Below are 24,313 nucleotides of genomic sequence, written 5' to 3' on the forward strand. Positions count from 1 at the left end.
TCATGTCGTGCCAACCTCCCTATTTAGACACCAGCAGTTTACATAGATTTACAAAGGCAACTAATCAGTCATTATAACCTTACACATTAATACCATATGCAGAAGCTACTTGATAAACATTGAGTTTGTCAACCTGCTTATCTTAGCTTCTGTAGTACAACGGAAGTATTCAAAGTCAAAAGTGCCAAACATTACGATCTCTCACTCTAGTTCCTGAGGGATGAATGTCCTGATGACAATCAGTCCACAGTTGTATCCACCTGCCTATCTAGTCTCCAGCAGTACACTAAATGCAATCAAAGCCCGAGTCTTTTTAACCTCACAGTCTAGCGATGAGCGTGTGAAAGTATGACATTCAATCCATAGCAACAACCTGCTTCTCTCCAGAAGTTCATTAAAAGGTGTTCCAAGCAGTCCGTAGAATCACACAGTGATAGTGAGACGAACATTCTGACAATATTCAATCCACAAATGTATCAACTAGCCTATCTGGACTCCAGCAGCACAATAGCGATGCTCAATTATTAAAATCCCCTTCTTTACTGATAGGCAGTTTTACAGAACTAAATGTTATTTGTCCTGTTATCCAGCAATGTAAAAGATGTATTCACTGCCAAAAGGTTGACAATGGCATAAAAGGTACAACATGACGATATACTGATAACCATTCTAATAATATTCAGTTAACAGTTGTGTCCTGTCTATCTATACTCCAGCAGTACCACAGACAGGCAGGACACCAGTGGGATGAAGGCTCTGAGCATCTATTCTTCAGCAGTACCACAGATATTCAGACCACAATTGTGTGTCCTGCCTATCTATTCTCTAGCATCACCACATAGGCATTCGGAGTCAAGAATCAATCAATGCAATCCATACTAGAAGAAAAATGAAAAAATTTAAAATAAAAATAAAAAAAAAAAAAAATCAGTCAAACGTTTGAAGCTCAACCCGATTTATTGGAGCGGAGCTGCAATACATGGACAGGAGGGGCGCTATTTTTTGAAAAAGCAGCAACATTTTCCATATTCCAAACAAGCTATTCTAACATGGAGACTGCACAGAAAGTATGTAAATAATCAGCGTTTGCAGCACACACAATTTTGATAATTTTTTTTTTTTTTGCATCACAGATGTTTAGTTTAATTCAAAGTAGTAAAAGTGAGAGTTAAATCCACTTCTAATACCTGATCTCTGCCACATCAAGCACACGGCTAATCTAATCCTGGCTTCACAGAAGTGGGAAACGTCATCGATGTACCTCACCCAAAATGATGTCAGACCACGCAGGAGGATCAAAGGGCAACAAGAACATGAATGCGTGTCGGGAAAGGCACAACGACAAAAAAAGATCACCTACAGAAAAGGAACCCTTAGGATTCCCTAGGGAATGCGCAGACAGTTTTTGAGGAGTTCATCAGAGGGGGTCTGCTTAAAATAAAGAAAAAAATAAAAAAAATACCTAAAATCTTACGTTTCCTTTTTTTCCTGCTTTAGGTTTTCAAAATAAGCCTGATGGGGGAAAAAAAAAAAAAAAAAAAAGTGTATATCACTTATTCGAAATAGCTACTGGTGGAAAACACTCCAAAAGTAGGCTCTGTCCAATCAGAAGGCTGCAAAAACAAACAAAAAAACACAACTTTCCAGGAAGCAAAAAACCCCGAAAGAACCAGCGTTTCCTGATGCCTAGAAGAATATCTGCATACAATATCTTTTTCAGGTACCGTAGTTTCTGCCTGGAACAGGACTAAAAAAAAAAAAAGGTACAAAATACGTGAACGGCAATGCAAAAATCATTTGCTGTGCACGTTTCGTCTTCTTTTTAACTGTTAAAGGTTTCAGAAGATGAGATATGTTCATTCTTTGGACGACTTCTCAATATCTACAGTTCCAAAATTGTCAAAAATATAAATAAAAAGACGCATGGCTGCAAAAGCAACGTAAAACTAAAAACTAAAAAAATATCTGGAAAAACAGCCGTTGTTATTTTAGAAGCATCTTCGAAAACTCAGCATCAAACATCCAAAAAAACGTGTGCACTGACCCTTAAAAAGTTCCCAATGTCACAACTGGACAAACAATGCAGGATTAGAAGGCAGAACTGGGAGAGTTGAACAAAGTGATTTGCAGGACACTGGTCCAGTGGCCTCATCAGATGTCCGCGGCCGCTTACCACAACCCTGCAGGTTTTCTACCTGTAACATTTTTTTCTGCACCTCTTCTGATTAGCAGGCACGGCATGATGTGTTCATGAGGCTGCACAGGGTCTACTCATCAAAGGAGGCAGGTAGGGGAATGTTCGGAGGGCTGGTCAGCGGCCGTTGACTTCTGGTGTGGCACCTAGACCAGGATCCTGCAAATCATTGCGCCCAGCTCGAAAAATAGGGATGTCTGAACCCTACATGTGATCGAGATGAAGGATTGTAATTGATGGTCTCTGCTGCAGATGCTTCATAAAAAAAGTAAAAAATGCCATATAGAGGACTATGGGGTGCATTATACTATATAGAGGACTATGGGGGTGCATTATACTATATAGAGGACTATGGGGGTGCATTATGGCATATAGCAGACTATGGGGTGCATTATGTCATATAGAGGACTATGGGAGTGCATTATGCCATATAGAGGACTATGGGGGTGCATTATACTATATAGAGGACTATTGGGGTGCATTATACTATATAGAGGACTATTGGGGTGCATTATACTATATAGAGGACTATGGGGTGCATTATGCCATATAGCAGACTATGGGGTACATTATGCCATATAGAGGACTATGGGGTGCATTATGCCATATAACAGACCATGGGGAGTGCATTATGCAATATAACAGACCATGGGGAGTGCATTATACTATATAGAGGACTATGAGGTGCATTATACTATACAGAGGACTATGGGGTGCATTATACTATATAGAGGACTATGGGAGTGCATTATACTATATAAGGGACTATGGGGTGCATTATACTATATAGAGGACTATGGGAAGTGCATTATACTATATAGAGGACTATGGGGAGTGCATTATACTATATAGGGGACTATGGGAGTGCATTATACTATATAGAGGACTATGGGGGTGCATTATACTATATAGAGGACTATGGGGGTGCATTATGGCATATAGCAGACTATGGGGTGCATTATGTCATATAGAGGACTATGGGAGTGCATTATGCCATATAGAGGACTATGGGGGTGCATTATACTATATAGAGGACTATTGGGGTGCATTATACTATATAGAGGACTATTGGGGTGCATTATACTATATAGAGGACTATGGGGTGCATTATGCCATATAGCAGACTATGGGGTGCATTATGCCATATAACAGACCATGGGGAGTGCATTATGCAATATAACAGACCATGGGGAGTGCATTATACTATATAGAGGACTATGAGGTGCATTATACTATACAGAGGACTATGGGGTGCATTATACTATATAGAGGACTATGGGAGTGCATTATACTATATAAGGGACTATGGGGTGCATTATACTATATAGAGGACTATGGGGAGTGCATTATACTATATAGAGGACTATGGGGAGTGCATTATACTATATAGGGGACTATGGGAGTGCATTATACTATATAGAGGACTATGGGGTGCATTATACTATACAGAGGACTATGGGGTGCATTATACTATATAGAGGACTATGGGGTGCATTATACTATATAGAGGACTATGGGGTGCATTATACTATATAGAGGACTATGGGGAGTGCATTCTACTATATAGAGGACTATGGGGAGTGCATTATACTATATAGGGGACTATGGAAGTGCATTATACTATATAGAGGACTATGGGGTGCATTATACTATACAGAGGACTATGGGGTGCATTATACTATATAGAGGACTATGGGGTGCATTATACTATATAGAGGACTATGGGGAGTGCATTCTACTATATAGAGGACTATGGGGAGTGCATTATACTATATAAGGGACTATGGGGTGCATTATACAATATAGAGGACAATGGGGGTGCAGTATACTATATGGAGGACTATGGGGTGCATTATACTATATGGAGGATTATGCTGTGTAGTATACAATATGGAGAACTATGGGGAGTGCATTATACCATATGGAGGAATATGGTGCGTAGTATACAATATGGAGGACTATAGGGCGTGCATTATACTACATGGAGGATTATTGGGTGCATTATACTATATAGGGGCTATTGCAATATTTGGATGGTTATGTGGGGGCCATTACACTGTATGCAAGCAATTAGACAGTGTGAAGATTTGTGTGGGGTCCATTATACTGTGTGGAGGTCTGAGTGTGGGCCATTATTCTGTATATAAGCCCATTAAACTGCATAGAGGGTTGTATGGGGGGGGCAGAGTTGGAGGATCACAGTGTGTTGGAGCAATCAATTTGAAAAATTACTGTTTTAGTAATAATCTAATAAGGTCAATGAATCAAGTAAGCTAACAAATTAACCTTAAGCCAGTTAAAGATTAATCAGATAAAATTTAACTTAATAAATTCTTCTAAAAAAAATAAATAAATAATATAACGATCAATCACCATACAAGCACCCTGCACTAGTCGCCTGCATCCAATGCCTACCTGTCAGCGGAGGTTGGCACCCTGAAACAAATAAACGGGTGTTTCTGATAAGCATCTAAAACCAAGGGTGGTGAATTTATTCTTATGGAGCCCCCTGATTCATGTGTACGCCCCTGCTGTGCAGCCGCCACCTGAACACCAGCAATGCATTATATATTGTAGCAGGGAAATGCTCTAGTCACATCCAAAGCTGCACTCATATGGATGAGGTGTATGTTACATATTCCCTCCAGATACACACACCCTCCCGACCGCGGAGACGTGCCGGAATCAGTGTCACACACACAACCAGACGGCAGGTGGGAAATGGAAAGTGAAATGACTCAACCCAAGAAACGAAACTCTGCGCCTGATATCTGCGCGGTATAAATCTGATATAACGGCGAATACACCGGATATAGAAGATGAGAGAGGACGGACAGAACCGCCGCACCAATCAGTGATCTGCACTGAACCCGGGAGCGTTCTAAGAATGCACGGATACATTGTATCACACAAGGTTCTATTAAATTAGGCCTCTGCCAAGGTACACTATGCCTTATACTCCAGTCACAGCCAAAGCTGCATCCCAAGTCTACAGACGGCCACTTGGAAGTGGTCAATACCGTGCCAATAGATGCTCTCCTTAAAGGGATTGTCCAATGTCAGCAAAACCTTTTGGTTAGAAGGGTCCCCGGACAATACCCTGATCACAAGGTGCCTTATAAGGGATCCCCAGCAGTTAGCTGTAATGCCGAGGATCTTGAGAACAAGTGAACAATCCTCCCACAGCGCCCCCGCAGGAGAGGTGAATATTACACCTTTCCCACTGACAATCCATTGATTTTCAGAGTAAAGAATAAACATGAATCGTCCATAACCGTACGGTCCTACCACAGCGCCCCCGCAGGAATGATGAAGAATTACATCTCTTCCAGCTGTATACACAAAACGGGAGGTGATGTTTTAAAAGTCTGCATTCAGTGAAAAGCCAATATAACGTCTGCACCGGAGCAGCAATCAACAGCGACCTGCACCTCCTGCTTGTTCTGTGTCTGCTGAGAAACAGCTGAAGTATTATACATTTGGAGTAATTACCTCTTTACACCAGAAACTGTGTAATCATCTGATGTAGGAAAAATTAACTGCGATATAGGAGCTCAGCTAAGCACGCGTCCTCTTTACAATAACAGCAGAATAGTGAGTGCAGCTCTGGGGTATAGTACAGGGTGTAACTCAGGATCAGTAATGTAATGTATGTACACAGTGACTGCACCAGCAGAATAGTGAGTGCAGCTCCGGAGTATAATACAGGATGTAACTCAGGATCAGTAATGTAATGTATGTACACAGTGACTGCACCAGCAGAATAGTGAGTGCAGCTCTGGAGTATAATACAGGAGGTAACTCAGGATCAGTAATGTAATGTATGTACACAGTGACTGCACCAGCAGAATAGTGAGTGCAGCTCTGGAGTATAATACAGGATGTAACTCAAGATCAGTAATGTAATGTATGTACACAGTGACTGCACCAGCAGAATAGTGAGTGCAGCTCTGGAGTATAATACAGGATGTAACTCAGGATCAGTAATGTATGTACACAGTGACTGCACCAGCAGAATAGTGAGTGCAGCTCTGGAGTATAATACAGGATGTAACTCAGGATCAGTAATGTAATGTATGTACACAGTGACTGCACCAGCAGAATAGTGAGTGCAGCTCTGGAGTATAATACAGGTCGTAACTCAGGATCAGTAATGTAATGTATGTACACAGTGACTGTACCAGCAGAATAGTGAGTGCAGCTCTGGATTATAATACAGGATATAACTCAGGATCAGTAATGTAATGTATGTACACAGTGACTGCACCAGCAGAATAGTGAGTGCAGCTCTGGGGTATAATACAGGATGTAACTCAGGATCAGTAATGTAATGTATGTACACAGTGACTGCACCAGCAGAATAGTGAGTGCAGCTCTGGAGTATAATACAGGATGTAACTCAGGATCAGTAATATAATGTATGTACACAGTGACTGTACCAGCAGAATAGTGAGTGCAGCTCTGGGGTATAATACAGGATGTAACTCAGGATCAGTAATGTAATGTATGTACACAGTGACTACACCAGCAGAATAGTGAGTGCAGCTCGGGGGAATAACTCCGGATCAGTAGATATTAGACTGTGATATTGATCATTAGTTATTTCATCATAGAGCAGATTGTTCTCATTTGAAGCCATTTAATACCACGTATTTTGCCGTTTTGCACCCCGGTACGGGCAGGTTATGAACACTTGGCTCTGCTTCCACCGTTCCTTATCTCGGTGATTTACCGCTGCTTATTCCACCTGTATATGAGGAACCAAGTATTTGCCAGTTATGTAGTAAAGATACAGAAGCATCAATAAGATTCTCAGTGCATGCTGGGAGATATCGGCGTCTTGGACAACTGCTCACAATGCAATTCACTAATATGCAAAGAACGGGTCCTAGAAAGAAGAGCGAGCCCCCTAAATCCTATAAGGATGAGAAACCCACCTGCCCACGACCAGCCGCCTCCGTGGTGGACATCCACATCCAGGACACCAACATCTACACGATGCTCAGACAATGAGGAGATTGGAGGGGCTCTGCACGCACCACCTCTATATAGGACAGGACCCCCCACCCCTACACACGGCCTCGGAGATTGGAGAAGTGACAAATAAGAACAAGCAAACAATGGATTCTTCTGTTAGCAAATAAAAACAAAAATTCCAAAATCTTCCAAGGACAATGGCTTGTCACGAGCTCCCCAAAATGAGGAAGAAGTTTCACAACTCCCAGGAGGAGAGTCCCACACAAACTTGGGGAGAACATCCAAACTTCTAGCAGATGTTGTCCATGGTGGGTTGTGAACTGAAGACCCCCAGTGCCAACTACCGAGCCACCAGGGGGTCCGTGTCCATCTATCAGGAACAGACACAACCAGTTTAGGTGACCTGTATAAGGACAGTGGGTGGTGGGACAGCAGAAAATGAGTGGTCTAGAGCAGTGAAGGTGTTAATGCTAAGGTCTATGGCACCACCAGGAGTCAATCCATAGAATAAGGGGCAGGATAAGAAGGACCCTGTGACTCCCACTACCCCGGCCAGAGACCACATCTTGGCTCCTGCTTAATCATACACTGCTCAAAAAAATAAAGGGAACACAAACATCACAATGTAACTCCAGGTAAATCACACGTCTGTAAAATCAACAATTCCAGTTATGAAGTAACACCGATTGTGAGTCAATTCCTCCTTCTGTTCTGCAAATGGAATAGACAACAGGTAGAAATGATCGTCAATTAGCAAGACAACCCCTGTAAAGGAGCCGTTCTGCAGGGGGTGACCACAGACCATTTCTCTTTTCTCATCCTTTTTGGCTGTTTTGGTGAGGCGGGTGTCTACAGTACAACCCACAGAAGTTGCTCAGGTAGTGCAGCTCATCCAGGATGGCACATCAATGCGAGCTGTAGAAAGAAGGGTAGCTGCGTCTGTCACTACATGCCCAAAGCATGAAGTAGATACAAGGAGACAGGCCCAGTACACCAGGAGATGTGGAGGGGGCCACAGGAGGGCAACAACCCAGCAGCAGGACCGCTCCCTCAACCTTTGGGCAATGAGGAACAGGAGGAGCACTGCCAGAGTCCTGCAAAATGACCTCCAACAAGCCACTAACATCCATGTGTCTGCACAAACTGTCAGAAACCGACTCCATGAGGATGGTCTGAGTGCCCGACAATTTGCCACCAAACACCAGGATTGGCAAATTCGCCACTGGCGCCCTGTGCTCTTCACAGATGAAAGCAGGTTCATACTGAGCACATGTGACAGACGTGACAGAGTCTGGAGACGGTGTGGAGAGCGATCTGCTGCCTGCAACATCCTTCAGTATGGCCGATTTGGCAGTGGGTCAGTAATGGTGTGGGGTGGCATTTCTTTGGGGGGCCGCACAGCCCTCCATGTGCTCTCCAGAAGTAGCCTGACTGCTATTAGGTACCGAGATGAGATCCTCAGACCCCTTGTGAGACCATATGCTGGGGCGGTTGGCCCTGGGTTCCTCCTAATGCAGGACAATGCCAGACCTCATGTGGCTGGAGTGTGTCAGCAGTTCCTGCATGATGAAGGCATTGAAGCTATGGACTGGCCCACCCGTCCCCAGACCTGAATCCGATTGACCACATCTGGGACATCAAGTCTCACACCATACACCGTCACGTTGCACCACAGACTGTCCAGGAGTTGGCGGATGCTTTAGTCCAGGTCTGGGAGGAGATCCCTCAGGAGAACATCTGCCGCCTCATCAGGAGCATGCCCAGGCATTGTAGGGAGATCATACAGGCACGTGGAGGCCACACACAATACTGAGCATCATTTCCTTTTCTTGAGGCATTTCCACTGAAGTTGGATAAGCCTGTAACTTCATTTTCCACTTTGATTTTGAGCATCATTCCAACTCCAGACCTACGTGGGATATTAGATTGTGATTTACGTTGATCATTTTTAGGTTTTATTGTTCTCAACACATTCCACTATGTAATGAATAAAGATTTACACCTGGAATATTTCATTCAGTGATATCTAGGATGTGGGATTTTACTGTTCCCTTTTTTTGCACTGTTTAGTAGCTACTTACAGAGGGGTGCCAGCAGTGTCGGACTGAGGTGACAAGGGCCCACCAGTAACACTGACTTTTTTTTTTTTTTTTTTGGGGGGGGGGCACTTTTCACCTGCATGTAAATATTATACTACCTCCGTTCACAAATTTACCTATATCTCTATATAATAATAAACTGGTTCGTTTGGTTAATGAATGAGGAGATCCTGATTTTATTCTGTACAGAGTGAATCAAGTGAATTATGCCAAATGGGGCCCAGATCTACATGGCGGCCCACCGGGGGATTCCCCTGTTACCCTGTGGGCCAGTCCGAGCCTGGGTGCCAGGCCTCCAAGCAAATGTCCATTTTGCTCCATGATACAAGTTACATGGAAGGCAGCGCTCCAAACAATGCAAGATTACACTGAAAAAAAAAATGGACTTTACTGAGCCCAAGTGACTTGAGAAAGGTTCTATGAACTGAAATGTTGGCATTTGATTTGGGCGTAATAAAGTCGATCTTTGCCTTACACATAATGGAAGATACATGCACAGGTGGAGCAGCACTTGGTGCGTCACTCAGCACCACGCGATTTGGGCTTTTCCTGCCCGGACTCTCCTCCATGTGCAGGTTTCCTACGTGGCAGGTGAGCGCGGCTCGTCGGCCGCAGCCATCAGAGCTCCTTTCATGCGGCCGCGCAGTGTAACCAGGGACACGGCCTAGAAATAGCTCTCAGGAAATGACAGGTAGGACAAGAACTCGTCACTGCTACAATTATCACATTATGCTGCAGAAACATCCTGGAAAAACACCTCCAACCGCACGACAAACGCCCAACAGCTGGGACCACCACACAGCTGCAGCTTTGTTACAATTGTATCCAGCCTGAAAAGTTCTTTGCGTCACCAGCAGCGAGATTCAGCCCCGATTCTGATCATCTGCTACAATGTATCAGTGCAAGTAGCACGCATCACTCGGAGCCCAGACTGCCACAGCTCTTCAGTCTCTACTCGCAGACTCCCACTGACAGCAAGCAGAGATCTTGGCATTCAGGATTAGGAAAACCGTAGCCAAATTCAAGGACTAAACGAGAAAGGCCAGGGACATTATTGCATCTGCACCTTTGTTTTGTTTATTTTTCGCCTGTTTTTCATAGGTGCCTCATTTTTCCATCAATCTGAAGTCTCTTGTGTGTTCACCTTTTTTATAGGTTCCTCCTTGTGGGCCGAGGTTCGGGAGTTTCCTAAAAGTTTGCGAAAGAATCCTCAATTGAGACTTTCCAAAATGTTAACAAAAATGATGAGACTGTGCTAAAAATTTGCAAAAGACAAAAAAAAAAAAAGAAATTCGCGAACCGCCTGCGCCATTTTGAAGAACTCGACACAAAAAAAAAAAAATCAACGAATAAAACAAGACATAAAAAAAAGCAAAAAAAAAAAAAGCAAACCCCGCAAATGGTGAAGGGGGCCCCGAGTGTCCTATCACAGCCCATCTAGGGAATCGGGCCCCGAGCGTCCTATCGCAGCCCATCTAGGGAATCGGGCCCCGAGCGTCCTATCGCAGCCCATCTAGGGAATCGGGCCCCGAGCGTCCTATCGCAGCCCATCTAGGGAATCGGGCCCCGAGCGTCCTATCGCAGCCCATCTAGGGAATCGGGCCCCGAGCGTCCTATCGCAGCCCATCTAGGGAATCGGGCCCCGAGCGTCCTATCGCAGCCCATCTAGGGAATGGGGCCCCGAGCGTCCTATCGCAGCCCATCTAGGGAATGGGGCCCCGAGCGTCCTATCGCAGCCCATCTAGGGAATCGGGCCCCGAGCGTCCTATCGCAGCCCATCTAGGGAATGGGGCCCCGAGCGTCCTATCGCAGCCCATCTAGGGAATGGGGCCCCGAGCGTCCTATCGCAGCCCATCTAGGGAATGGGGCCCCGAGCGTCCTATCGCAGCCCATCTAGGGAATCGGGCCCCGAGCGTCCTATCGCAGCCCATCTAGGGAATCGGGCCCCGAGCGTCCTATCGCAGCCCATCTAGGGAATCGGGCCCCGAGCGTCCTATCGCAGCCCATCTAGGGAATCGGGCCCCGAGCGTCCTATCGCAGCCCATCTAGGGAATCGGGCCCCGAGCGTCCTATCGCAGCCCATCTAGGGAATCGGGCCCCGAGCGTCCTATCGCAGCCCATCTAGGGAATCGGGCCCCGAGCGTCCTATCGCAGCCCATCTAGGGAATCGGGCCCAGAGCGTCCTATCGCAGCCCATCTAGGGAATCGGGCCCCGAGCGTCCTATCGCAGCCCATCTAGGGAATCGGGCCCCGAGCGTCCTATCGCAGCCCATCTAGGGAATCGGGCCCCGAGCGTCCTATCGCAGCCCATCTAGGGAATCGGGCCCCGAGCGTCCTATCGCAGCCCATCTAGGGAATCGGGCCCCGAGCGTCCTATCGCAGCCCATCTAGGGAATCGGGCCCCGAGCGTCCTATCGCAGCCCATCTAGGGAATCGGGCCCCGAGCGTCCTATCGCAGCCCATCTAGGGAATCGGGCCCCGAGCGTCCTATCGCAGCCCATCTAGGGAATCGGGCCCCGAGCGTCCTATCGCAGCCCATCTAGGGAATCGGGCCCCGAGCGTCCTATCGCAGCCCATCTAGGGAATCGGGCCCCGAGCGTCCTATCGCAGCCCATCTAGGGAATCGGGCCCCGAGCGTCCTATCGCAGCCCATCTAGGGAATGGGGCCCAGAGCGTCCTATCGCAGCCCATCTAGGGAATCGGGCCCCGAGCGTCCTATCGCAGCCCATCTAGGGAATGGGGCCCCGAGCGTCCTATCGCAGCCCATCTAGGGAATGGGGCCCCGAGCGTCCTATCGCAGCCCATCTAGGGAATCGGGCCCCGAGCGTCCTATCGCAGCCCATCTAGGGAATGGGGCCCAGAGCGTCCTATCGCAGCCCATCTAGGGAATCGGGCCCCGAGCGTCCTATCGCAGCCCATCTAGGGAATCGGGCCCCGAGCGTCCTATCGCAGCCCATCTAGGGAATCGGGCCCCGAGCGTCCTATCGCAGCCCATCTAGGGAATCGGGCCCCGAGCGTCCTATCGCAGCCCATCTAGGGAAGCAGGCCCGAGTGTCTATGATAGGGCACCTCGCTCCCATCTGCATCAGGGACATCCTCGCTAGGAGCGCTGCTCCGCAGGTAAGGACCGTGGTCGCACTCACACCCTAACAATATCATCCTCACTGTAATCTACACACGGCTCCAATGCAGGAACAGACCCTACCTGCCGCCGGACCCCAGAACCGACAACCAATATACCGGGCCATACACTTAACCCCACAGATACCAAACTGCTGACAAAACACCGTGCACTTTCCATTCTTAATCATTGTGTAATGACAGTTGGGAAACTTAATAAATTTTGTGCTTCTATCACGCCTTATCGTTAGTGAATGGAAAGATGATTGTTTACATCCTACAATGATAAGGTACCTTCACACTGAGCGTTTATACTTCTCACAGCTGAGGGTTTGTTACAATTGTACCAAGTCTAGACAGTTCTGAAGGCCCCGGCTGCTCGTCATGCCCAGGTCTGCACTCCACCATACAAAGCTCTGAGCCCGGGCACAGACTCCCGACCAGCAAAGCGTGCCATGGAGGCGGCATATTGATCCGACATCTATGGTAGATCCCATCAGTGGGAATCCAGTTGCTTGGTCCCATACAGACCCCCAAGATGAGGAGATGTGAACGTTTGTGTGACCCTCAGGTGGGGCCAGGTGAAAGATTACTTCCGACTCCGGACTGATACATTGTAACAAACTAATCGGAGACATTTGCGCTCCCGATGTGCAGACTGGATACAACTGTAACAAACCTTCAGCTGTGAGAATCATTGGCCCTGTACAGGTTTTCAGCCTCAGGAGGCGAGCAAGGATGCCGTCATTCACTGACATCAAGCGGAGCTTTTGAGGAATTAAGACACAAAGTCTCTAAGAAAGTTGCAGAACTTCTCATTCAATATTGATAAAGCAAAACTTTGCATCCAGTACAAACATTAAGGGGGAATTCCGGTTGGAAAACGTTATCCCCCGTCCACAGGATATGCTCCAGTCTAGATCATGGGGGTCCAACCGCAGGGACCCCATATTATGGCCAGACAGAGCACTTTTATCCCTGGAGCGGCGATGCACACGGCCGACCACTGCTCCATTCAAATGCAGCGCTGGAATGAACCGAGCGACGATCGAGCAAGAGATCAGCGGGATTCCCAGTGGTTGGACCCCTGATCCAGAGGGATAAGGGATAACCGCCTTCAAATAGGTAGAAATATGATTATTAAAGGGATATTCTATCCAAATACCCCTTTAACTATTCCCTTAATGAGCAGTTTAGGCCGAAAAGTGTGTGGAAAGAAATCGTACCCCATTGTATCGCGACTTGAGGAGCAACAATCGGATCATCGTAGACTAAAGCGCAGTCCAGATAATCAAACTTTATCAAGCTGAAGGAAACGCAGCCTCCAGATGTAGCAGAGCCGAGGTTATCCAGGCAGAGACGGCTCTGCTACATGTGCTAGGGGGGGAAGTGTTATCCAAGTGCGGACCTGCAGACTCAGCACGAGCCGCCGGCTCCATCCCCTGCGGAGCCCGACCAGCGCGGAATCATCGGATTGTTACAATGTATCAGTCCGTTCAGCACAAGCCTGGTTATAGGTGTACGGAACATCAGACCATGGCCGCCGGACGAGGCTTTCATTACTGCATCTCTGCCTATTTTTCTGTCTTTTTTTCCCTATTTTATGTTCTTTACTTTTGTTTGGCGCCTAATTATTATTTGCAGTTGCACCTTTTTTGCCTATTTTCTACTTCTTCTGTTTTCTGTTTACCATTTACAAAAAGTTGCAAAAACTTCAGTTTCCTCCCGCAGTGATTTTTTTTTTCTTATGCCGGAAAATTGTGCGCAAGTATTTTTTGTGCTATCATTTTGTGGATCGTTTGACTTTTTGCTGTAAAAGGGAGTTAATAGTAAAAGACAAAAACATTCACTGAATTAGCACAAAATTAATTAACCCGTGAGCGCAATTTTAAAGACGGCAACTAATGCCAGAAGACAAAAAAAAAAGAACTTAAACAAACAAAAAAAAGCTATTACGGCATGCGCACATTGAGTTTTCGTTCCGTTTTTGGGGCAGAAACCGAGTAGAAGCTCCTCAAATCCTCCTGAAAAGCTTGGAGTTTGCAATAAAAAAAAAGTCAGCGAAAACACCGGGGGCGCACACAGAGGTCCTAGGCCAAAAGGGGGGGCACGCACAGAGCCTAGGCCAAGGGGGGGGGCACGCGAAGAGCCTAGGCCAAGGGGGGGCACGCACAGAGCCTAGGCCAAGGGTGGGGGACATGCGCAGAGCCTAGGCCAAGGGGGGCACGCGAAGAGCCTAGGCCAAGGGGGGGGCACGCACAGAGCCTAGGCCAAGGGGGAGCACGCACAGAGCCTAGGCCAAGGGGAGGCACGCGCAGAGCCTAGGCCAAGGGGGGGGGCATGCGCAGAGCCTAGGCCAAGGGGGGGGGCACGCGAAGAGCCTAGGCCAAGGGGGGGCACGCACTGAGCCTAGGCCAAGGGGGGGGCACGCACAGAGCCTAGGCCAAGGGGGGGGGGCACGCACAGAGCCTAGGCCAAGGGGGGGGGCATGCGCAGAGCCTAGGCCAAGGGGGGGGCACGCACAGAGCCTAGGCCAAGGGGGGGCACGCACTGAGCCTAGGCCAAGGGGGGGGCACGCACAGAGCCTAGGCCAAGGGGGGGGGGCACGCACAGAGCCTAGGCCAAGGGGGGGGGCATGCGCAGAGCCTAGGCCAAGGGGGGGGCACGCACAGAGCCTAGGCCAAGGGGGGGGGGCACGCACAGAGCCTAGGCCAAGGGGGGGGCACAGTTGTGCCATATTCCCTAATGGTTACTTGGGCATTGCACCGTTGTGATCCATTGCTCGTGTCATTGATATTACTACTACTAACAACAATCTTCGCCATTATCTGCATCTGCCTCTTCGTAGCCGCAGGAACACGTTTGGGAGCGGCAGCCTTTAGGGCTCATTCAGATGTGAGTAATAACATCCCAGTTTATCTTTTTATGGCCAAGAGACAATTTTTTTTTTACTCGTCTTCCAAACCCGGCCTCAGGGCGAGTGGCCGCCCGCTCAGTAGTGACAGGTGATACTCTGGATCTGCACAGTTCACACACAGAACTTGGAACAATGTATCCACAGTGGGAACTGTATATAGGAGACTTCTCCAGAAGACCCTCCTGTCTCCAGACCACCTTACATTCTGCATATAATAAAGGAAGCCTATGGGTCCCGAGTAATGGATCCGTAGAATTGGGGAACGTTACCGTCCCTGCAATGTGCTGAACAAGACACAATCTCCCTGAAGTGGATGAATTGTCCTTGGTGAGAACATGTGCACCATTTTGTTCTATAAATTATTGGTGATGAGAGCAGCCTCACAGAGGACCCACGTCTATAGAAACACGGCCCGGGCACCATTCATGAATTTGTGCATCTTATGATAATATATCGATAAATCTTCCAATGCATCAAATGTCAAAACTGGTCCCTGCTGCAACCAAGCAAACAATCCACAGGAAAAGGTAGCAGCCCCTGTGACCATAGGTGTCCAGAATAAGGCTGCAAGACCCCTACTGACGTTGGCTCAGCCGCGAGACCCCGGCCAAACGCTGCAAACCTCTGCAGGCCCAGGATATGATCATCTGCAGGCCCAGGATGTAATCATCTGCAGCATCCTGCAGGCCCCATCATACGCCTCCTATAATCCCCCTGCATACAGTCTGCAGGTCACACACAGATTAGATGGCTACAATGTGGAAGCAGAAGCCTGGAGACTGGTGACCGAAGAGATCAAGACTGGGGAAAGATGCAGATTATAATCCCTGGATGCAACTCTGCATAATCCTACAGAAACAATGCATCATCCAATGGAGGAAGATTCAGCAGCCACCTCCAGCCTGCAGGCCAGGAAGACAAACCTGTGAATAGCCACAGGCCCAGGATGGAAGGATCTGCATTCACCTGTCAGTACGGATGTATCAGAGGTGGAAACTGCAGCAACCAGGCATCCGCAGGGCCAGGCGGGTGATACAATGTATCAAAATCAGCAACAGTCCATGTAGCTACAATGTATGGAGAATCAGCATGATACAAAGCTCAGGAAACAATGTATCATCGTCCTCCTCCTGCAAAATTACAGGTAGTTACAATGTATCAGACATCAGATGCCTGGTAACTACCTGGACTTTTTCAGGACGATGGTGTTTATTTTGATACATTGTAACCACCATCATGATGCAATTCCCGGGTAGTTACAATTAGACGAGCACATTTTTCCAAAATTTGGATTACGATCGCCCGTGAATATTGTTTTTTTACCATTGGAGTCAATGGGGAGTAGAAAAGAGCAAATCTGTTCGGAAACGATCGTCAGACAAATTCAGCACAAATAGGGAACCAATATGGCAAATTCGGATTCGCTGATAGTTTCTGAACATATTAACTCTAGTTACAATGTATCTTTGTGCTGAACACCAATTTGTTACAATGTATCATCCGCCTTCTGCAAAAAAAAAAACAAACCCTGGTAATTCCAATGTATCCTCAGCATCCTGAAAATGTGCAGGAATTTACAAACCCCCCAGGTAGCGATGAAGGATTATATTGGAGGGCTCAGGAATCAAACTTGTTACAATGTATCATCCTGGAAACCCTTCAGGGAGTTACATGGTATCATGCAGAACACCAGGTAGTTACATTGTATCATCCTGCATCCCCCATGTATCATGAAGAACACCAGGTAGTTACATTGTATCATCCTGCAAACCCCCCTGTATCATGCAGAACACCAGGTAGTTACATTGTATCATCCTGCATCCCCCATGTATCATGAAGAACACCAGGTAGTTACATTGTATCATCCTGCAAACCCCCCTGTATCATGCAGAACACCAGGTAGTTACATTGTATCATCCTGCAAACCCCCCTGTATCATGAAGAACACCAGGTAGTTACATTGTATGATCCTACAAACCCCCCTGTATCATGCAGAACACCAGGTAGTTACATTGTATCATCCTGCAAACCCCCCTGTATCATGCAGAACACCAGGTAGTTACATTGTATCATCCTGCAAACCCCCCTGTATCATGAAGAACACCAGGTAGTTACATTGTATGATCCTGCAAACCCCCCTGTATCATGCAGAACACCAGGTAGTTACATTGTATGATCCTGCAAACCCCCCTGTATCATGCAGAACACCAGGTAGTTACATTGTATCATCCTGCAAACCCCCCTGTATCATGAAGAACACCAGGTAGTTACATTGTATGATCCTACAAACCCCCCTGTATCATGCAGAACACCAGGTAGTTACATTGTATCATCCTGCAAACCCCCCTGTATCATGCAGAACACCAGGTAGTTACATTGTATGATCCTGCAAACCCCCCTGTATCATGCAGAACACCAGGTAGTTACATTGTATGATCCTGCAAACCCCCCTGTATCATGCAGAACACCAGGTTGTTACATTGTATCATCCTGCAAACCCCCCTGTATCATGCAGAACACCAGGTAGTTACATTGTATGATCCTGCAAACCCCCCTGTATCATGCAGAACACCAGGTAGTTACATTGTATCATCCTGCAAACCCCCCTGTATCATGCAGAACACCAGGTAGTTACATTGTATGATCCTACAAACCCCCCTGTATCATGCAGAACACCAGGTAGTTACATTGTATCATCCTGCAAACCCCCCTGTATCATGCAGAACACCAGGTAGTTACATTGTATGATCCTGCAAACCCCCCTGTATCATGCAGAACACCAGGTAGTTACATTGTATGATCCTGCAAACCCCCCTGTATCATGCAGAACACCAGGTTGTTACATTGTATCATCCTGCAAACCCCCCTGTATCATGCAGAACACCAGGTAGTTACATTGTATGATCCTGCAAACCCCCCTGTATCATGCAGAACACCAGGTAGTTACATTGTATGATCCTGCAAACCCCCCTGTATCATGCAGAACACCAGGTAGTTACATTGTATGATCCTACAAACCCCCCTGTATCATGCAGAACACCAGGTAGTTACATTGTATCATCCTGCAAACCCCCCTGTATCATGCAGAACACCAGGTAGTTACATTGTATGATCCTGCAAACCCCCCTGTATCATGAAGAACACCAGGTAGTTACATTGTATGATCCTGCAAACCCCCCTGTATCATGCAGAACACCAGGTTGTTACATTGTATCATCCTGCAAACCCCCCTGTACCATGCAGAACACCAGGTAGTTACATTGTTTCATCCTGCAAACCCCCCTTGATCATGCAGAACACCAGGTAGTTACATTGTATCATCCTGCAAACCCCCCTGTATCATGCAGAACACCAGGTAGTTACATTGTTTCATCCTGCAAACCCCCCTTGATCATGCAGAACACCAGGTTGTTACATTGTATCATCCTGCATCCCCCCTGTACCATGCAGAACACCAGGTAGTTACATTGTTTAATCCTGCAAACCCCCCTTGATCATGCAGAACACCAGGTTGTTACATTGTATCATCCTGCATCCCCCCTGTACCATGCAGAACACCAGGTAGTTACATTGTTTAATCCTGCAAACCCCCCTGTATCATGCAGAACACCAGGTAGTTACATTGCATCATCCTGCAAACCCCCCTGTATCATGCAGAACACCAGGTAGTTATAATATATCATCCTGCAGAACACCAGGTAGTTACATTGTATCATCCTGCAAACCCCCCTGTATCACACAGAACACCAGGTAGTTACATTGCATCATCCTGCAAACCCCCCTGTATCATGAAGAACACCAGGTTGTTACATTGTATCATCCTGCATCCCCCCTGTATCATGCAGAACACCAGGTAGTTACATTGTATCATCCTGCAAACCCCCCTGTATCATGCAGAACACCAGGTAGTTACATTGTATCATCCTGCAAACCCCCCTGTATCATGAAGAACACCAGGTTGTTACATTGTATCATCCTGCATCCCCCCTGTATCATGCGGAACACCAGGTTGTTACATTGTATCATCCTGCATCCCCCCTGTATCATGCAGAACACCAGGTAGTTACATTGTATCATCCTGCAAACCCCCCTGTATCACACAGAACACCAGGTAGTTACATTGTATCATCCTGCATCCCCCCTGTATCATGCAGAACACCAGGTAGTTACATTGTATGATCCTGCATCCCCCCTGTATCATGAAGAACACCAGGTAGTTACAATGTATCATCCTGCAGAACACCCAGGTAGCGATAAAGGATCATATTGGAGGGCTCAGGAATCCAAGTTGTTACAATGTATCATCCTGGAACCTGTATCCTGGAACCCCCTGTATCCTGCAGAACACCAGGTAGTTACAATGTATCCTGCAGAACTCCAGGTAGTTACAATGTATCATCCTGGAACCTGTATCCCCCTGTATCCTGCAGAACACCAGGTAGTTACAATGTATCATCCTGCAGAACACCAGGTAGTGATAAAGGATCATATTGGAGGGCTCAGGAATCCAAGTTGTTACAATGTATCATCCTGGACCCCCCCCCCCCCAATCCTGCAGAACCCCAGGCAGTTACAATGTATCATCCTTCTCCTGCAGAACCCCAGGCAGTTACAATGTATCATCCTTCTCCTGCAGAACACCAGGTAGTTACAATGTATCATCTTTCAGAGCCCAGAAATCTCAGTTGCTACAATGTGTCACCTCACCATGGAGCATCCAGGCTGCACACTGTATCTATCTGTCCTGCAGATAAACTTCAGGCTGCTCCACTGTATCAATCTGCACTCAGGACATGCAGGGATCTGGGAAAGCTCCATGAACCCCCTGCATGTGTCCAGCCCTGGGCAGGTTGTTTGCACACCCTCATCATCCAGTGTTACACTGTATCAGCCTGGAAGTTGCTGGTGTCAGGTCGGTGCAGTGTGTCAGCTGCAGGCTCCTCTACAGCACACACAATGCACATGGAATGCAGCACACAAGAATGCCTGCAGCCTGCACCTGGGGGAGGGCCAGGGCAGCCCCCCACCCCTCTATTTGCCCCTTCTCTCCCCCCTCACCTTTCTTGGAGGGGGCTGCATGGTGCCTGAGGAGGGCCGAGAAGCCACCATAAATCCCAGGGGTGGCTGTGTGAGGGGTCCAGGGGGCAGCCTCCCTCCTTCCCCGGGCTCCTCCAGCTCTGGTGCCTGGCAGGGAGGTGATGGGCAGCTGCTTGCTGGCTTCTTTGTGTCAGGAGGAGCAGACAGAGCGCAGGAGTCCAGGGGGCTCCATGAAGGGCCGACAGACTGGAGACTGGGCACAGCAGACACACAGCCAGGAGGAGGAGGGGAGGAATAGCCAATGATGGGGGAGGGGGCACCCAGCTTGTAATAGGAGCTATGGGAGGAGAGAGGGGCAGGCCTGTCACTGCAGTCTAGGCTGCGAAGCTCTACAGCGCCTCCTGGCGGCCACAGCGGGGTACAGCGCCCAGGAAACTCCAGACCGACCACAGGGGCAGTTAACCCCTTCAGGCCAATTCCCATGACCGATACATGGTGGGAGATGAGTGAAGTCAGTGGATGACCTCTGCGAATAATCAGAGAACGACTCCCTCCATTATATTTTATACGGTGTTGGATCTCTAGAAACAACCTGTGTCGGATGAAGGGGAAGAAATGGCCGAGCCGACCCCGAAACGCGTCTCAAACAATAATCCTTGTAATGCAAGTAAATGAAGATCAAGGGAAAAAAAAAAAGTGTGAACTGACCCCAAAACTTTTCATGATAAATCCTGTAATTGTGAAAAAAAAAAGGGCCTGCCAACTCCAAAACGCGTCTTGTATAATAATCGGATTGATATGGACTTAACCCTAAAGGGATCTCCTACAATAATCGGTATCAGATGTGAATGAAGCTAAAGCAATGATCGATCCAAACCTGAAACGCGTCTCGTAATATCCTGTATTCTATATGATGAGGCTAATATAAAGGTCAACTCCAACTTGACCACCATCGATCCTGGTCAAGTACCCAACGCCTTTGGCTGAGAAACAACCCCATGGCATCAGGCTTCCTCCACCAAATTTGACATTTCCTTTAATTTCTCGATCCATTAGCCCCTTTTTCCCTTGTTTCTTCCAGACCCATTTGTACCCATCAGGGCCGTCTATTGATTTTCATCTCTTCGCTCCAAATAACCCTCATTCCAATCTTCTCCTGTCCAATTTTCATACTTTTTTTGCAAACTCAAGCCGACATCTTATGACGATATTGAAGTTGAGGTTTCTTCACCTTTTTTCAGGCCACCATTCCAGACTTGTGTAACCTGCATCACACGGTGCTTGCCTGGACATCTGTGGTCTCACTATCATGAAGCATATGAGCCTCCTCCACTGCCGTGTTTGTCTCCAGAACTGATAGACCTTGCGATGACTTGATGACTCCGTGTTTGTCTCCAGAACTGATAGACCTTGCGATGACTTGATGACTCCGTGTTTGTCTCCAGAACTGATAGACCTTGGGATGACTTGATGACTCCGTGTTGGTCTCCAGAACTGATAGACCTTGTGATGACTTGATGACTCTGTGTTTGTCTCCAGAACTGATAGACCTTGCGATGACTTGATGACTCCGTGTTTGTCTCCAGAACTGATAGACCTTGCGATGACTTGATGACTCCGTGTTTGTCTCCAGAACTGATAGACCTTGTGATGACTTGATGACTCCGTGTTTGTCTCCAGAACTGATAGACCTTGTGATGACTTGATGACTCCGTGTTTGTCTCCAGAACTGATAGACCTTGTGATGACTTGATGACTCCGTGCTGGTCTCCAGAACTGATAGACCTTGTGATGACTTGATGACTCCGTGCTGGTCTCCAGAACTGATAGACCTTGTGATGACTTGATGACTCCATGTTTGTCTGCAGAACTGATAGACCTTGTGATGACTTGATGACTCCGATATTTTGTCTGGACGTCCACCTCTTGGCTTCTGAATTGATGGATGGACTTCATTTCATATTGATGTACATGATGCAGTTTGGCAATTTTCTTGGCCGACAGAGTGCTACCGATGAGCTGGATGATGCTGTTTCTCGACCTAATAACGCACTGAGCTTTTAGGGAATGCGAGAACAGGTTGTGATTTGTAGTATAAAGGTGTAATAATCTGCAGGTATGGAGGATGTCGCCACGGATCTGAGGCAGACCAAGAATTAAAGATTTATTAGCAGGGATTACCACTCCACGCAGGGAGGAGAGGATGGGGGGAATTAAATGCAGCAATTAAAAGGTAAAACAGTATTTCAGGGAAATAATCAAAAGGCAGGTATAAACGGATCAGTCCGAAGGAGGCTTGATTGAAGGGTCTAATTCTCCAATGTTGGCACGTCAACAGCGGCACATTAACTCTCAGGTCCGAAGATATGGTTCCCAAAGCAGGTAACAGGATGGCGTGGGGTGAGGCGAGGTCCTGCTCGAGTCACCCCAGGAACGAGTCACCCCAGGAACGAGTCACCCCAGGAACGAGTCACCACAGGAACGAGTCACTCAAGGAACGGTGCTGCGCTCCTCGGTCAGTCCAAATACTCCTCTCAGGGGCTGAGGCCTACTACTCTGTTCACCGGGCCTGCCAGCATCTGCCTCTAACCTGTCAGGGGAGTCTCCTCCAGTCACGGAGGCTGGCGGGTCAGCGTCAGTCTGGGGGGGCGCTCACGGTGTCAAGCCTCTCTGCTTGCGTCCTCGGTCGGGGGGCCCTCACGCTTAGTGACTGGCAGTTCACTCTCCTGCACCCTGCACTTTCCCGCCCGGACTCCTGTCGCCTTTTGACCTGTCCCCGCCCCCTTCTGTCACATGGGAAGGTCGGTCCAGGACAGATAAGTTCTCCCCCGGGAACACTGGTATCTGCCCCGGTGGTTCCAGACACGGAGCGGAAGACGCAGCCCCATTGAAGTCCATTCTTCTCTTCATCCCCTTACAAAGGAAGAAACAGATTTTCCCAACACCAGGAGCAAAACAATAACAATGCAGCGACATGACGAGAATCTGCATAGCTTTTCATATGCTAAATAGTCACAAGTCACATTTATGTATAAGATGGAAAAGATGATTGTCTATAAAATGATGGCGGTCTCAGAGTTCAGTGGTGGATGGTGAGATGTGGATTCTTTTGCTCATCAGCATATATCAGATGTAAATTAGGCTAAAGCTTGACTCCAATCTCATGTAATAACCCGTGTGATTGTATCGGATATAAATGAAGCTGAAGCGAGGGTTGTGCTCCACGCGAAACGCATCTCCTGCCACAACCTGTGCCAGATGTGACCGAAACTAAAATAAGGTTTGATAGGACTACGAAAGAGGTCTCATGTAATAACCTGCATCTGATGTATCTGAAGATGGAAAAAGAGAGGACTCTAAAACTAAACGCATCTGATACAATAATCCAGGAGCTTCAAATATGCGGCCGACTGGCCACGTGTGGCATCTGAGATTCCATTATGCGACACATGGGCCCATGAGACAGTCGCGCCCAGCGAGCCGCCAAAGTCAGCTCTTCTTCTTAAGGTGCTTCCTCGGATAGAAATATTACTATAATAAGGGACCAGGATGGGGACATTACTATAAGAAGGGACCAGGATGGGGACATTACTATAGGAAGGAACCAGGGTTGGGACATTACTATAGGAAGGAACCAGGGTTGGGACATTACTATAAGAAAGGACCAGGATGGGAACATTGCAATAAGAAAGGACCAGGATGGGGACATTACTATAGGAAGGAACCAGGGTGGGGACATTACTATAAGATGAGGACCAGGATGGGGACATTACAATAAGAAAGGACCAGTATATGGGACATTACTATAAGAAAGGACCAGGATGGGGACATTACTATAGGAAGAAACCAGGGTGGGGACATTACTATAAGATGGAACCAGAATGGGGACATTACTATAATAAGAGATCAGGATGGGGACATTACTATAAGATGGGACCAGAATGGGGACATTACTATAAGATGGGACCA

At 47.4% G+C, this 24,313-nt stretch overlaps 1 protein-coding gene across 2 annotated transcripts in view; it reads right to left on the reverse strand.

The window, feature by feature from the left end:
• FCHSD2 (FCH and double SH3 domains 2) overlaps nt 1-20,630 on the reverse strand; it is a 179,653-nt gene extending 159,023 nt beyond the window's left edge. For both annotated transcript variants that reach the window (XM_069759415.1, XM_069759414.1), the window contains exon 1: nt 20,366-20,630. In XM_069759415.1, coding sequence (XP_069615516.1) covers nt 20,366-20,416 — 51 coding nt within the window. In that variant the 5' untranslated portion in view covers nt 20,417-20,630. The remainder of the gene's footprint in view (nt 1-20,365) is intronic.
• Between the last annotated feature and the right edge of the window lie 3,683 nt (nt 20,631-24,313).

This window comes from Ranitomeya imitator, chromosome 3 (genome assembly GCF_032444005.1).
Source record: "Ranitomeya imitator isolate aRanImi1 chromosome 3, aRanImi1.pri, whole genome shotgun sequence".
In the NCBI taxonomy this organism is placed as follows: domain Eukaryota; kingdom Metazoa; phylum Chordata; class Amphibia; order Anura; family Dendrobatidae; genus Ranitomeya; species Ranitomeya imitator.